General features: G+C 31.3%; 2 protein-coding genes and 1 long non-coding RNA gene across 4 annotated transcripts; all 3 read left to right on the plus strand.

Annotated features, from left to right (window-relative positions):
* Positions 1-81: 81 nt before the first annotated feature.
* On the plus strand, positions 82-1,046 carry LOC141457318 (uncharacterized). The gene is made up of 3 exons (XR_012460309.1): positions 82-226; positions 318-454; positions 590-1,046. It is a non-coding gene; the product is annotated as an uncharacterized lncRNA (long non-coding RNA).
* A 1,848-nt stretch (positions 1,047-2,894) lies between these two features.
* On the plus strand, positions 2,895-12,576 carry Ctf4 (Chromosome transmission fidelity 4). 2 transcript variants are annotated; one of them, XM_074133232.1, is made up of 18 exons: positions 2,895-3,055; positions 3,184-3,295; positions 3,367-3,518; positions 4,506-4,614; positions 4,699-4,932; positions 5,280-5,549; positions 7,318-7,492; positions 7,622-7,740; positions 8,081-8,265; positions 8,352-8,599; positions 9,395-9,603; positions 9,675-9,809; positions 9,896-10,051; positions 10,150-10,316; positions 10,402-10,526; positions 10,637-10,755; positions 11,231-11,398; positions 11,467-12,576. In XM_074133232.1, exons 1-18 carry the CDS (start codon positions 2,982-2,984, stop codon positions 11,605-11,607), a joined length of 2,898 nt encoding a protein of 965 aa, XP_073989333.1. In that variant the 5' UTR covers positions 2,895-2,981; the 3' UTR covers positions 11,608-12,576. The 2 variants fall into 2 exon arrangements, with proteins under 2 accessions (XP_073989333.1, XP_073989332.1); XM_074133231.1 differs by having other exon boundaries at positions 2,896-3,055; positions 10,607-10,755; positions 11,467-12,571.
* A 156-nt stretch (positions 12,577-12,732) lies between these two features.
* On the plus strand, positions 12,733-14,528 carry LOC141456887 (cytochrome c oxidase subunit 7A1, mitochondrial-like). Its single transcript, XM_074133246.1, has 3 exons — positions 12,733-12,892; positions 13,137-13,226; positions 14,062-14,528. Exons 1-3 carry the CDS (start codon positions 12,824-12,826, stop codon positions 14,203-14,205), a joined length of 303 nt encoding a protein of 100 aa, XP_073989347.1. The 5' UTR covers positions 12,733-12,823; the 3' UTR covers positions 14,206-14,528.
* The last annotated feature ends 180 nt before the right edge of the window (positions 14,529-14,708 follow it).

A 14,708-nucleotide genomic window follows, 5' to 3' on the forward strand; every position in this document is an offset into this window, starting at 1 on the left:
TTATCTTTTTATTTACCATCTGTGAGTATCTGAACTATTAAATTTATCAAATATAATAAAAAGAAATTAAAACAAAAAAATATTTTCTTACATGTTTATTTAACAATATAATATCATTAAATAGGAGTAGTTCAGTTTATGGAGGGTGCATTCGATGAATTTACGCTTACATATCGAGCAATAGTAGAAAACGAAATGTTATTTTTTTAATAATTTACCAGCGAATGTATTGCTTTTTTTTAGAATAACTACGCTTCACCATCAAATTGCCAATCTATGTTTGATATCCAATTCCTTTTTTCTTTTCTTTTTTTCAGATAATGCGCAGGCAACCAAACTGACAAGATATATGTTTACGCCCAGAATTTGAAACACAAAAAAATAAAAGTAAAAAAGAGTAGACGAATAAATTGAATGTTTGGCCGTTACAAGAGGGAACAGAAATCTTGAACATGTAAGAAAATTTGTTTTTTGACCCTAGTCAACAATTTCAATAAAAATAATTTAATTAGATAACCATTATATTAGACAATAAGTGAATTATATTAGATTTTTGTTCTTAGTATCTTTGTTACTTTTTATTTTTCAGTTTATTTATGTTTGGTCAATCAACAATGTCTTATTGAAGAATGAAAAATCAATCTACTCTCTATTAATTTATTACGATACATATTTATTTGAAGTTGTATTTTAGATTTCAATATCTTACTCCATTAATTTCTTCTAGTATTTGTTAAAATATTTAGTTTGAGTCTCACTTCAAGATCATTGAATTTCTCAATATTTATTTTGTTTTTAAAAAGTATAATTAAATTTTATCTTCAAGTAAACACAAATCTTTTATCTCGTTCATATTTGCCAAAATTGATTTTTTCTCTTGAAAATTTTAAGAAATTTGTTAATTCATTAGAATTCAATTCTCAGAAGCAATTTTTAAGATTATGATGGGCATAAACTAATTTTGTATTTCAAATTTAGAAAAGAGTTTGAAATATAGAATGATTGTAGTTTGACATTCATATTGGCAAACTCCAAAATAACGTTAATTTCAATAAATTAATTTGTAACTTATAAGAAGTGTCTTGTTCTTTGCTTTAATGGACGCCCCCACTGCGATATTTCTTCTTGCGCAAAATTGGAGAGTACTGTTTAAAAAGTGGTTTAGCACTACGAGACCGAGAAGTGGATATCCTTGAGAAGTGAAGGATTAAGATCGGATATTATCTTGTCAGATGAGACAAAGAGTTGTCATTTTTATTTGTTTCAAATGTCTTGGTTATGGGAATGTTGCCAGAACATGCGACAGACCTGGTTGATAAGAGTCTCCTCTTCAACAAGTGGTAAAGGCACTTAGCCCAAGGCGAATTCCCAGTTCATGCACATGGAGAAGTACATCTACTCCTATTTTTACACTAAGCGTGTGCATCCACGATTTCCAAAAGAAACTGGATGGACTAGAGGGCGCGATACTCAGCTTAAAATGAAGCAAGATGGAAGCTCTGGGTCTTCAAAACTAGAGATCTGTTCTGGCAACATTCCCATAACCAAGACATTTGAAACAAATAAAAATAACAACTCTTATTTTTTATTCTGACAAGATAATCATCTGATCTTAATCCTTCACTTCTCAAGGACATCCACTTCTCGGTAGGATATACATGACATTAATTCCAGGAGAGCATAAATGGCCTGAGGATAAGAATTACTGTCCTGAATAGGAGTGATGAGTCAACGTTTTGATGCTTGGGATATTAGGACACTATCCCAAACGCCTTGAAAAACCAGACCTCGCATGTATAATTTGGTGTGTGGTGGAAGATTATATTAGAAGCAGCTACCAATGTAAATTATTTATGGTCAGTGATCGGCGAAGCGAAAAGCCATCCTGCTATAGAAAGTCATTTAGGAGGAAGTGGCAAAGATTAACGAAGAATAATGTAGATAAGCTATTTCCAGAAGATCGGGAGTATTAGTGATCGTGAATTCAAATTGTCGAATTACAGCAGAGATCAAACTGCATGGACGCTGCCACTATGAAAGGGAACGTTAGCACTTCCTTTCCTAAGCTCCTATTGAGCAGAAAGAGTTTGGTGACATTGAGAAAGTGCCACACTTCATTAAGAAAGAACTGCAACAGGACCTCCTTCTCCTGCTGAGAAGCTGAAAATTCTCTGGTCCTAACTGAGTTCCCTACGAGGTCATGAGAACGGTAGCAAAGCAAATTCCTTAATTTATCCTTGAAAATGAGGCCCAGGCCTGAAATAAAGTGACAAACAGTTCCAGGTTAGTGTTCCGAAGATGAGATAGAGTTTTGGTGGGAAGTTCCATTCTGGGAGTCCAATATTTTTTTTTTCCGGTGCATCGATGTCTTATGGTCATTAGCGCCGAGTCCAATATTGTAGATGCATTAAGCATATTACCTTCTCCAAAAAAAGGTACAATAATTATTCATCCTTTTTCACTTTTTAATTACATTTCAATGTTATTTACGAATTCTAGTCGTGAACACATTTCTAGTCAGTTTGGCTTGAATGCCCGCATCATCTGAAAAATAGAGAAATCAAAGAGAAGACCAGTTCAACAGTTATCAGTACAAGAAAAGCAGTTCGGTACATCTAACGAAGACCAATTACTGATAGAATGAAATTTCATGTTACATTAGAAATCAGCGTGATTCATTTTTAACGAAGATTTAAAAAAATATACATATACATACATTTATGTATTAACTGTTTATCCTTAAAAAAAATCAAACTTATTTAATTAGAATGGAGATGTATTAAATAGTTTTAACAAAGATTCATTTAGAAATTAATTAATATTTATTTAACTTATCCCTTTTATTCATTTCAAGCATGAGAAAGTTGGCAGCAATGTCGTTTTTGCGGGAATTTAAATTCCCTCAATAAGTTTCATTACTTTAAAGAGGTAACATTTTTGCTCTTTAAGTAGCAATTAAATGAGTAATAAAATCATCCAAGATGGATAAAATCGGAAGTTATAGATACGCTCATGCTGAAGGACACACAGATATTTGCTATTCTGAAAACTCAAAGTAATTACAGTTTATTTTCTTTATATTTTGTAAGCAAATGTTTATATTTTGGACTTAATTTATTAGACATGAACGTAAATTAAGATAAGATTTATCTTCTGTATTTATTTATATTGTGCGATTTCTAGATACATAGTGACTTGTGGTTGTGAAGGTGACGTTCGTATATGGGAAGGAGTAAATGATGCAGATCAAAAAGATACTTGCGTTGGAGAACGTGCATGGTCCATTGCACAGAAGGTACAGAAAGTGAATTTTCTTCTTAAACATTATTACATTAATCTAACGAGGACTATCTTCTTTTTTTTTAGGGGAATAGTTTATATGTTGGAACTGATACAAATATCGTCCAAGCATATACTTTTCCGGATATGGAATTAGATGGAATCATTACTAGATTTACAGCACCAGTCACACAAATTGATATCTCTCCAGATGGACGTACATTGGTAGCAGGATCTTGGTAGGTTTGAGAAATTAGTTACTTTTTTCAAATAGACAAAAGTAACTATTTTTTAAGTTACTATTTAGAATTCATTACTTTCTCGTAGTAATATTTGTTATTTATGTATTACCATTTTCTGCCGCAAAATTATAATTACAATATAGATTGACTTTTCATATTTGTATTAAATAAAGCTAATCAGCTGAAGGCTTCAACACCCCAACTTGGGTAAGAGTATAGTCATACATATATAACAAAAATTACCCCTCCGAGTTTCATTAGAGAAAGATACATTTTCAATAGAATTGTACACAGTATTAGGCTTTAAATGGTCCGCTAAAAATTGTAAAATCTCCATAAATGTTGAAACAATTTTTTATGCTTGGAAGTTATTTTTACATCCCTAAAGTCAATTTTTAGTTCAACTTCTAGTATTATTTTATATTTGGTTTAATCATTTTTGTTCTAATTTATATTAATCCTTGTATAAATTGTGATTGCCATAAACCTCCAACATTCTAAACCTTTTCTCCTATCCCATGTGATATTCTGTCTATCCCGTGCCAGAGAGCTCCTCCACAGTTTTTCCTAAGCTCGTAGTCTTCCTTCGTTTTCTTCTCACATCTCTCGAATACCACTCACTCCATCTTTTCATCTCCTTTTCACTAATATCGTCCATCCGTAACTATTTTTTTAATTTATAATTATGTTTTTCTGACTCTCTTTTTGTCTCCTATCTTTATTCTGGCAATTTAGCTATTTATATTCGACCTGGTTGTCTATTATCCAGTTTCCAGATTAATTTTGAAATTCTACAACCTATGATTTATTTATAGCAAATAATATCTTCGCACCAGTATTTATTTACTATAAAACTCGTTCCCCCATTTTCTAAAGTGGTCATTTGTAAATCTATTGATTCCCTTACTTCCGTCAAACCAATTAACAAATATATATGTATTATTATTCCTTTCATATTATGCTCATTTTTTTTATTTTTTGCAGCGACATGGAAATACGATTAGTTGATTTGACAACTATGGACTGTAAAGTATTTGCAGGACACAAAGCTCCTGTATTAAGTGTTTGTGTGGATCCTAAACTTGAATACATAGTAAGTTACTCTGGCATTATTCCACATTTAATAGCATTTGATAACAACAATTTACCAAATTTCGAAATGTCTATTAATTATTAGGTATCGTCTAGTTGTGATGCTACAGTAAAAGTATGGTGTGTAGAAACAAAGAAAGTACTGAAAGAATGGTCTGCTGAGATACCAAAGTGCAATGCTTTTGAATCTTCTAAATCTCTTTGTAGAATTCATTTTTCTCGTGATGGTAACTTACTAGCAATACCTCTTGGAGAAACAGTTAGGATTTATGAACGGAAATCTTGGGATGAAATGAAGTCATTATCACCTTCAACAAAGGTACCCACCTAATAATTGAAGCTTCTTTATACATATGTATATTTTTTAGTGTAGGCTTATACCAAAAATAAGGCTATTTTAATGTGTATTTGTTTTAAGAAAGATATTTATTTAATTAATATACGGTTTCAGTATACAGTGTTCGTATATATGGAACAAAACATATTAATATTACTCTCAATATCGTTTGATCCTGATTATCCTAGGCTCGAATCCCTTGTTAATAACATCACGAGCAGGCAACTGCTACGGGTGCGGTTTTGTACGTGAAACATGAATACACATTTTTAGTTTGTATTGGTTTCATGAGTTCATTTGCTAATAAATGTTTTTTATGACTGTTACAGGTATCAGTGGTAAAATTCTCTCCAAATTCACGCCTTTTAGCAGCAGGTACAGATGCCGGTGATATAGTAGTCTGGGACTTGACTACAGAGCGAGAATTAGTTCCTTACAACAAGTCAACAAACATTGGCCAAGAGAATCATAGCGTTTCTGGAATTGCATGGAAGAAAGATTGTTCTTCTTTGGTTTTTTGTAATGTTGCTGGGCAGCTTGCTGAACTTGTTGTGCCCCTAGCCGAAGAAGCAGAATTCAATGAACAGCAACATTCAATGGTTAATAAATATTGGATATTTCAATTATAACAAACTCTATTGTGAACATTCACACGACTCTTTCTTATCGCAATATAAGTATACATATTTTTTGAACATAATGCGAAAAAGTTGCTAAAAATCACAAAATTTATCAGTAAAATGGTACTTTCCATTTTCTTCAAAATTATAATTTGAATTATTTATTGAACTCCTACTATTAGTACAATACAGATAATGGGCTCATTCTTTACACTTATGATACTTTAGCGAGAAGCGTAACCTTATCTGTCCCCCCAGAACTGCCTTAAGAGCATTTTATGGGGAAGTTTAAAGAAACTCGTGGAAGCTAATTTCGAAAAAATACCCAAAATTGAAAAATCGCACGGTTCCAAAGTCGCATCTAGCCGGAATATCAAATTCGAACTTTCTACGACATTTGTTTATAAGTTACGCTGACCTTGACATATAAATTGACAGGATCGCGGCTCCTGCCTCCATCGAGCAATTAATCACTCTCCACTGTTAGGATAAGGCATCCTACAAAACATTACCAAGCTACCAACCACATATTCGTCAGGATTCCACAGCTGAGCCATAAAACTACACTAGTACTTTAATAACGTTTTTTTTCTGTAACAGCTTAGCATATAAACATAAAAGCATAACTCTGTAACAGTCTTATATTCGAGGAGAGCCCCACTTAATAGCTTGCTACCTTTTCTAGTACTGCTCTTTCTAACTCGTACTGTTTCTGAATTCAGCATGCTTAATTATATATCTTATATTCCCGCGCATAACACAGAATCCTACCCTGATACTAAGTTGTGGAACGCTCGCATTCGAATCATCTTGCATTTACCCAACTAATGAAGATAGGGATACTCGTCAAGCTGCTTCCTGCCAGGTTGAGGATTCTTTCCTGCTCCGCGGATAGTCTTTGCGTTCTTCCTGGTCGTCTGATCAGAACTGACTTGACTCCACTAGTTCATTCCCTCCTTTAAAAGTATTTTCAAATCACAGCTTTGTCTCATGGTACAAGCACATGAATTTAACCAATTTCTTAAACATTTTCATTATTTCTTAAATTCTCTTGTCACTAGGTTACAGAAACATGGTTCCGTCACACTGTTCTTGAATATATTACATAAACCCAATTTTGAAGTGTAAAAATTCAATTTATCCGCTTATTGACATCTCCCAGAAACCCGTTTCGAAATACACCACTATTTCTAAAATATTTGTTTAAAAAGAAATCTAATTTTTTTCTACTTGAAGTAAAAACAAACCTCTTATAAACTTCAAAACTAGGAGTACGTAAAATATTTTCTGGCATTGCGCCCTATACTTATTCCTGACATTAACCGTACAAATAACAAAATACTGCAACCCTCTCAAGAAACTGATCTAGATTTAAAAATTAGGACTTTACTCATTTAGTCATGCACTCTAATATCTACCGGTCTTGTCTTCATCAATGCAGACTAAAAAAATTTTCCGAATTACCAGAGTTAGACAAAAAGTTACAAATAACTATCTCTGGCGACATTAAAGTATCAATTATTGTAAACTTAATCTCAGCTCTCTATTAAATTTTTCGACCAATTTGTCGACTTCCCTCATGATTTTCTCAGCTGGGAGAATCATTAAAAAATAATAAATTTGTAGATTCGTCACTGGATGATATTTCCAATCAAGTGATTTATTTGTTACAACTATTTCCTCCTGAAGTTGTAAATTTCTAAAATTAAAATTGCTTTATCCTTGGAATCTCATATTTTTTTACCAGGATGATGTAATAGCTGATGAAGGAGATATACCATTAGGGGTTCCACAATTTGATGATGATGATGACGAGGACGATGAAAATGTAATTTCTTTGGGCAAACTTAAGTCTGAAGCAGGTTTTGGTGAAGATGGAGAATACTTAGGCGAAAAAAAAGAGAGAACAGATGATAATTTGGGTTCGTCCTTATACTTATGATTTAAAAGTTTCATTTTTAATTACAATGCTATTATACATTGAATTTACTCATTCTTTAAAAAGAATAACAGATACATTATTGCCTCTTGAAAATGAATAATTTTTAAAGGTACCGATGAGGAATCTCAGAGTAGTTTCCCAAGTCATTCTAATCAAGTTCCTGAAATAAAACAGCAACCTGCGTTTCAACCATCATCTACTCCACTACATCTACAGCAAAGATTCATGGTGATTGACTTAAAATACTTATCTTTAATCATTATGGTAGCAACATGTTAACTTTTTTTTTTTTCTTTTTTTTTCTCTCTCTCTTTTGAAACTTAAACATTTATGTTCTGTACATAGTTTTTCTTTGTAAGAGTATGAGCCGACTATAATTTCTTTAACAGTAACAAAAACTATGGGAGTATAATTATAATTCTCAAAGTAATGATGCACTTAGAGTTAAAAAGTATCCTTTCTGGCTGCTATTTTGTGGAGAACTATTCTGTGATATTCTAAGAGACTTCTAAGAAGAGAATATCTGAGGACAGGCTGGACGCGTATTATTGAAGTATTAATTGCGTAGGTTTGGAACAGTACAGGAATTGTACGCCATTTCAATACAGAAGACATGAATGATATAGATATAGAATTTCATGATACTAGTTTGCACCACAACTTCCGCATGAACAATATTGCCGGACACACTATGGGTGCTCTTACCCCTCAAGCACTCATACTAGCTTGTCCTACAAACGAAACTTTTCCCAGGTTTGTATTCTGTGAAAAAAATTTCGAAATTGGTTTTTGATTATTTTATTTTTTATTTACTTCTAAATCTATCAATACGATTTCAGTAAATTGACGTGTGTTTTGCTGGGTGGAAGAGATAGCCAACGAGAATGGGATATTTCTATGATGGATGGTGAAGAACCTATTGGTGTTACTGGTGGAAATGGTTGGATTGCTGTAGCAACTAATTTATCGCATATCAGAATAATGACTATTGATGGAACCCAAACAGATGTTACATCTATTCATGGAAAATTTGTTGCAATGAATGGTTCAGGATCATTATTAGCAGTCGTATTTCATTCACCAGCAGGTATACAAATATCACATTAAGTAGTAGTAATATCACTTCAAATTTTTTACTTTCTGTTACTGTAGTAGTTAGAAAAAGTATTGCTATTGGATCAGTTTTTCAAAATTGTGTTCGTTAGGTCTCCCTAGGTCCAAAAAAAGTTGTTTTTACAAATTGTTCTGTGTGGGTGGATGTATTGTGATTTTTTAAAAAAATTATTGAAGGCATACAAGTGTATTTCTTGCATTGTGCGTTTCAAATTACAGAGTAATAATGCAATTACTTAATACATTTTGAGCAAATGAATGAAAAAGTGAATTGAAATAAAATAAATAATTAATTTAAATTTAATCAATGAATTCGAGCTGCTAAACTTATCTAATGAGCAAAATAATTATGTAAACATCATAATTATATAAATGTATTGATCTACATATACATATATTATTTGAATAAAAATATTATATTATTGTTACGCCGATTTATTTGGCTTTTAAGTATCAGGATCGACCAAACGTTCCAACTTCATACATAAATAGCCATGACCTCAAAATCCCCTTTGTCAATTTTCTTGCGAAATCTCTTTTGTATACTAGAAATAATCATTTATTTTAAGAAATAATTTTATTTTTGTATTTATAATATAAAAAGGAACGAATTACACTATCCCCAAAGTATTGCATTACAGGAATGACACCCCAGGGTACCTTCCCCAAGCCAATATCCTGACCTTGTTATCATATATAATTTTTACTTATTGCAACAATTTTTGCAGTTGTAAATTACAATAAAAGATGAAACAAAAAATTTTTTTAGGAGGGCTATGGTACACTGAATACCGCTGCCAAGAGATGTTGCTAACTGCACAAGTAGCAGTTGCACCATTGCCACTTTCTCCTGGTGACTGTGTCCTTAGGTGGATTGGATATACCGACGAAGGGTCCCTTGCAACATATGATTCTGCTGGAGTGTTACGAATCCAGTACGGTGACGTGTGGCGACCGGTTTCTCATCTCGATAATGAAGTATATTTTCTCGTTCATTTTTGTAATTTCGCTAATTATTATGTTACTCAAATCTAATTTTATTGTTACAGTGTAAATCTAAGTTTGATCATTACTTTGTTGTGGGAATTAGTGAATTATACCAAACCGTTAGGTGTATACTGTGTAAAGGGACTTATTACCCACATGTAATACCTAAACCTTTAATTTCTGAAGTTAAATGGAAGGTAAACTGTCATTAGTTTATTGAATGTAATGACTCTCAATAACTGTCATGAAATGATACATCTGTAAATTATTTACTTCCTTTCAGTTTCCGCTATGTGAAATGGATGCTGAAAAAAATCGACTTGAGGAAGAATATGTACGATCTAGACTCACGGTACCTCATTTATCGACAGAAAATAATGAAGATAGTAGAAAAGCTTTGGAAAAAGTTGTTTCAATTACAGCGATGAAACTTTTTGCTGTAAGATATTTTTGGATCTTAGTTTGAACTTCTGGCCTTTAACTTCTTTATGGATCTTTTAAATTATAAATTAATATCTTTAATTAATTTTGTTACAGTTAGCCTGCCGCAGTAATTTAGACAGAAGAGCTATCTCGTTATGTGAAATAATGCCTTCCTTGGATGTGATTAATTTGGCTAGTAAATATGCGGTTAAAATTGGGCAACACAATCTTGCTACTAAAGTAACAGATATTGCCCAAAAATTTGTGGCAAAAGTGGAGAGGTAATATGGATACTAGAGTAATAACGAACGTGATAAGCGTTAACAGTAGGTAATATTTCAGTTTTCAGTTGATTATGTATTTTAGCAATCTTCTTTCAAAAAATCACGATGTGATGTTGGTATCGAAAGAAATGTCTTCCAAAAAATATGTTCCAAATGAAAATCATTCCCAAGATATGTTTGAGGATTCTCCAAAGGGAACGCCTTCAGGTAAATTTTAAAGATTATGGCAAACAAACATTTTCATGAATTTTTAATATTGTAACATCCTCCAAAGCGTAATATTTTAGTGAAAGAAAATTTGATTTTGAAAATGCAAGAAAGAAAAAGGAAGGAAAAAGAATCAAGTCCAAAACCAATAAAAATCGTCAGGGGAGGAAATCCTTTTAAGAAAAATACTGAAGTTTCATCTTTACAAAATGGAGTAACATCGAATAGTGTAATTATTAAGTATTGTTTATTATTTTATTTTACTTTATCCAATCATTGCAAAAAAGAGAACAGCCAATTTATTCTTCCTTTATCAGTGTTTTGTACACTCATATACTACATAATAAAGTTTGTCTGCAACTTCATTTGAAACATATTTCTCCTCATGAGTTTCTAAGTAAAGTTTTATAATCTAGTAATTATTAAGTATGTATCAGTATGTTATTAGTAAGTAAGTGTTTCTTTATCTTGAAGGCACATAACAGAAGTCTTTTCAGGCAGGCACTACAAATATCAGATATTGTGGAGGGGGCGTATAGTAATAATCCTCATGCATTAATATAACTAAAAAAACATAACAGCATTTTTCAATATAATTTTTTTCGTTGAAAGCGAATTAATTCAAAAACAATTAGAATATACTTAATATATACCTACATATGTATGTTAATAATTTAAACGAAAAAGAAATCTGACTGTTGTAGGAAGATTCAAATTCAAATAAAGGTAATTTTATGACATGGTTTGCTGAAAATAAGGAAAAACTTGAAGAAGAATTTCCTTTATTGAAGGAGAGCGAATTAGTAATTGCTGCTATGAAAAAATACAAGCTAACTTCCAGCAATAATTCTTTAATTTCAAATGATACACAGGTATGTTTGTTTTTCAGTAATAATGAAATTCAGACACAAACGTTTGTTCATACAGTTTTTTATTGCAGGAAAGCGAGCCTTCACCTGCAGGTGAAAGTAATGAATCAAAAAAGCGGAAAGCTCGTAGGTCTGATGATGAAAATAATAGCAAGAAAAAGCCCAATTCACTGTCGAAACTTAAATCATTTTCATTCAAACCTCGCACTTAAATATTTTTAATTATTAATTATTTACTTATGAGTATGAGCAGTAAAATCATGTTAAGGCGAAAACTTGTAATTAATTTTTTTTAGAATTTAAATTTAGTTTAAATTATGGAAGATCAATAATAGCTGAAAGAACATTAATTTTTTTAAATATTTATTTATGAGGTGTTTCATTAGATTGTAAAAAAAATTTTTGTTTTTCTGACTTATGGTATTTTATTTGACGCAACATTTACGATTTGAGAACACTCAATGTTCATTAAGATTTCATATCCGTGGAAAAGCATTGTTATAATGTTAGTTTATGTAGCAGTGTAAATAAATAAAAAATCTCATAGATTGAGCTATAATATTTTTTGTATATGGTGGAATTAAAAAGAATATATAAGAATATCTATGATTTCAAAAATTACCTAAAGAAAATTTATGTGGAATAATTTTGTTTTAATAGATTATAATAAAAATTTATTTTTTCAATTAAAAGAGTTGTTAAAACTATTTATTTCAATTGTGGAACTAAGTATATTTAACATTAAAATTTACTTACCCTAGGCATGGGTACAGAAACACAAGGCTAATGGTTTAAAATTTTAAATTCTTTTAACGCCTCCATAATTTGTTACTTTTTGAAGATAGATAAGCTAACTTTAGAAATAAATCATGTTCCCTTGTATACATATAAATAAAAATTCTAGATGTAAAAAAAAAGAAAAAAAAAACGAAGCGGGTGTTGAACCAATAAAGATTTGAAACAACTTAGTTCGTTTTAAGTCGTGATTCATAACTCCATGTTTAAGATTCGTAAGACCTAATTTAAAGTTCATGTAACTAATATATGGTTCTTAATTTTAATCTGTTCGTTATGAATAGCTTATCTACAGGTAAATTAAAATAAGACATTCAACAGATTTAGCGTACAAAATAAAACTATATTTAGTTCACAGTTTAATTATAGAGTTGTATAATTTCAAGAGATTCAAAATAAATTTTTCATCCTCCCTAAACCTAGTGTTGCAGTAAAAAAAAAACATAAAAACAATTACAGATTTTAAATTATAATAAAATGATGAAGTTATAAACAAACAAAAAATAGGATAGTGGGTTGTCTAGACTTGAAAGCGAACAGATGTTTCGTTTTCTATTTTTATATCGGGCTCTATGTCAAAAAAAGGTTTGCATCCATCGTGGGCCTTATTAATTCTCTGTGTGTAACTCGAAAATGGCAAGTCAGATAGCTGCTTCTGTAATAAAAGTTGCTAAGCATTTGCAACGATGTACCTGTGTGCAGGTAATTTGTAACATTTACTATTCACTGAAATTAACCGCTCTTCTAAGATTTACTGAAGTTTTTTTTTTTTAAATAAAGCTAACCAATAGAAAAATGCAAAAATAAATACAATTTTTATAGTTCAAAATTCTGATCATTATTTCATCAGAACAAAAAGCTATATATTTCAATTTAAAAAAGTATAATTAATATGAAGCAATTTAAAATTTAACAATATGAAACAATATAATCATTTTGTTAAAAGGCAACCCCTGCAATTACAAGATCGTTGTCAACTGCTCCAGATACTTCTACTTTGTCTGAACATATTAAGAACAAACAGGAAGTATTCCAGGTGAGTTAGTTAGTTGAAAATGGTTCACTTTAAGTATTCATTTTAAGTATTTAAGCACTATGAAAAATTTCCTTGTTGGTAACATTTATATGAAATTCTCAAATAATGGTAATCAATTCAGTAAGTAGCCATCGATTCAATTTTTTTTCAATTAATAATCTTTGTAACATTTAAATCCCAATTAATATTTAATAGAAGGGAGGAGGGAAGGGATTAGCTCTTAGGTTAGCGTCTTGGATTCCCAAGCGGAGATCCCGGTTCGAATCCAGCTGCTGGCCCTTAGATTTTTTTTTCCTGGGAGATTTTTACAGCTCACTGTCCAGTGTTGATAGTGTCCGGGGGCCGGCAGTGCACTGAAAAAAGCTCCGGGGACCAATTAAAAAAAAAAAAAAAGCATATATACATTTAATAGGTGATAAGTTCGTACATTGTTCTGAAACAGCACGTTCGAGGTAAGTCCTGCCATCTCATTCGCCCAAAACTGCCCTTAACGTACTCCCCTAGGAGTATGTTTCCAATTAAAGTTGTAGAACCAAGTAATGCAAATAAGTATGCCTGCACCTGAATTACCTTAATTACCTGCGATATTTCGTTTTGGTGTTAAGCTGGACACACTCTACAGACAGACACCAATTGGTCACATACAAACCAATTGCATAAACCGCTTATTTTGGACCAATTTGGTCTGAATTAGGGGATAATCTGAAATCGATCAGAATTAAGAGAATGACGATGATTTAAGAAGCATGTTGAATGGGTAAAAATTAGATTTATTCTGATTACTATCTCGATTTTTTAAATTATTATTAATAATATGTTTTCATATGTTGTACAGACTCCTGAAGATACACCTGTTTACATCAAAGGAGGAATAATTGATAGATTGCTGTTCGGTGTTACAGCGGGATGTTGTGTAATATCTTTACTTTTAATAGCGAAAACATTGGTAGAAATGGCATTGCCGAAGAAAAAGAATTAGTGTTGAATTCATTTTTTGAGCGATTTAGTAACCTTAAAGTTTTAGACACTGTTTTAATAACTGTATGCAAGAAAGCCTCCAGGGCAGTTTAAAACAATAAATAAAATTTTTTTTTAAGAATTGATCAAAATTATATCGCTAAAGTTGCAAGGTTCGGCCAAGTAAATGTCGAAATTTCAATTATTATATATTTTATAAAACTAAAAAATATTTTGAAATAATGGTATGTGTTGATAGTGCAGTTGTGCGAGTTGCATGAACTCAGTAACTCGAATTAGCAAAACACGAGTACCCGACAACAAAAATTAAATTTATTGAGATTCTTTTGTTTTTTATTTACACGAACCTCTCAATATAAGAGAATATCTACTTATATATTTTATCTGCTTATAAACAAACTTACATTAGAATTATTATTATGTACAAATAATAAGAGAGTAATAAAATAAATAAATAAAGGTTATAAAAAAGCATCATTTTATGAAAATATCACTTCTTTATTT

This window comes from Rhodnius prolixus, unplaced genomic scaffold (assembly GCF_049639745.1).
Source record: "Rhodnius prolixus isolate KJV_2025 unplaced genomic scaffold, Rpr scaffold_10, whole genome shotgun sequence".
NCBI lineage: Eukaryota > Metazoa > Arthropoda > Insecta > Hemiptera > Reduviidae > Rhodnius > Rhodnius prolixus.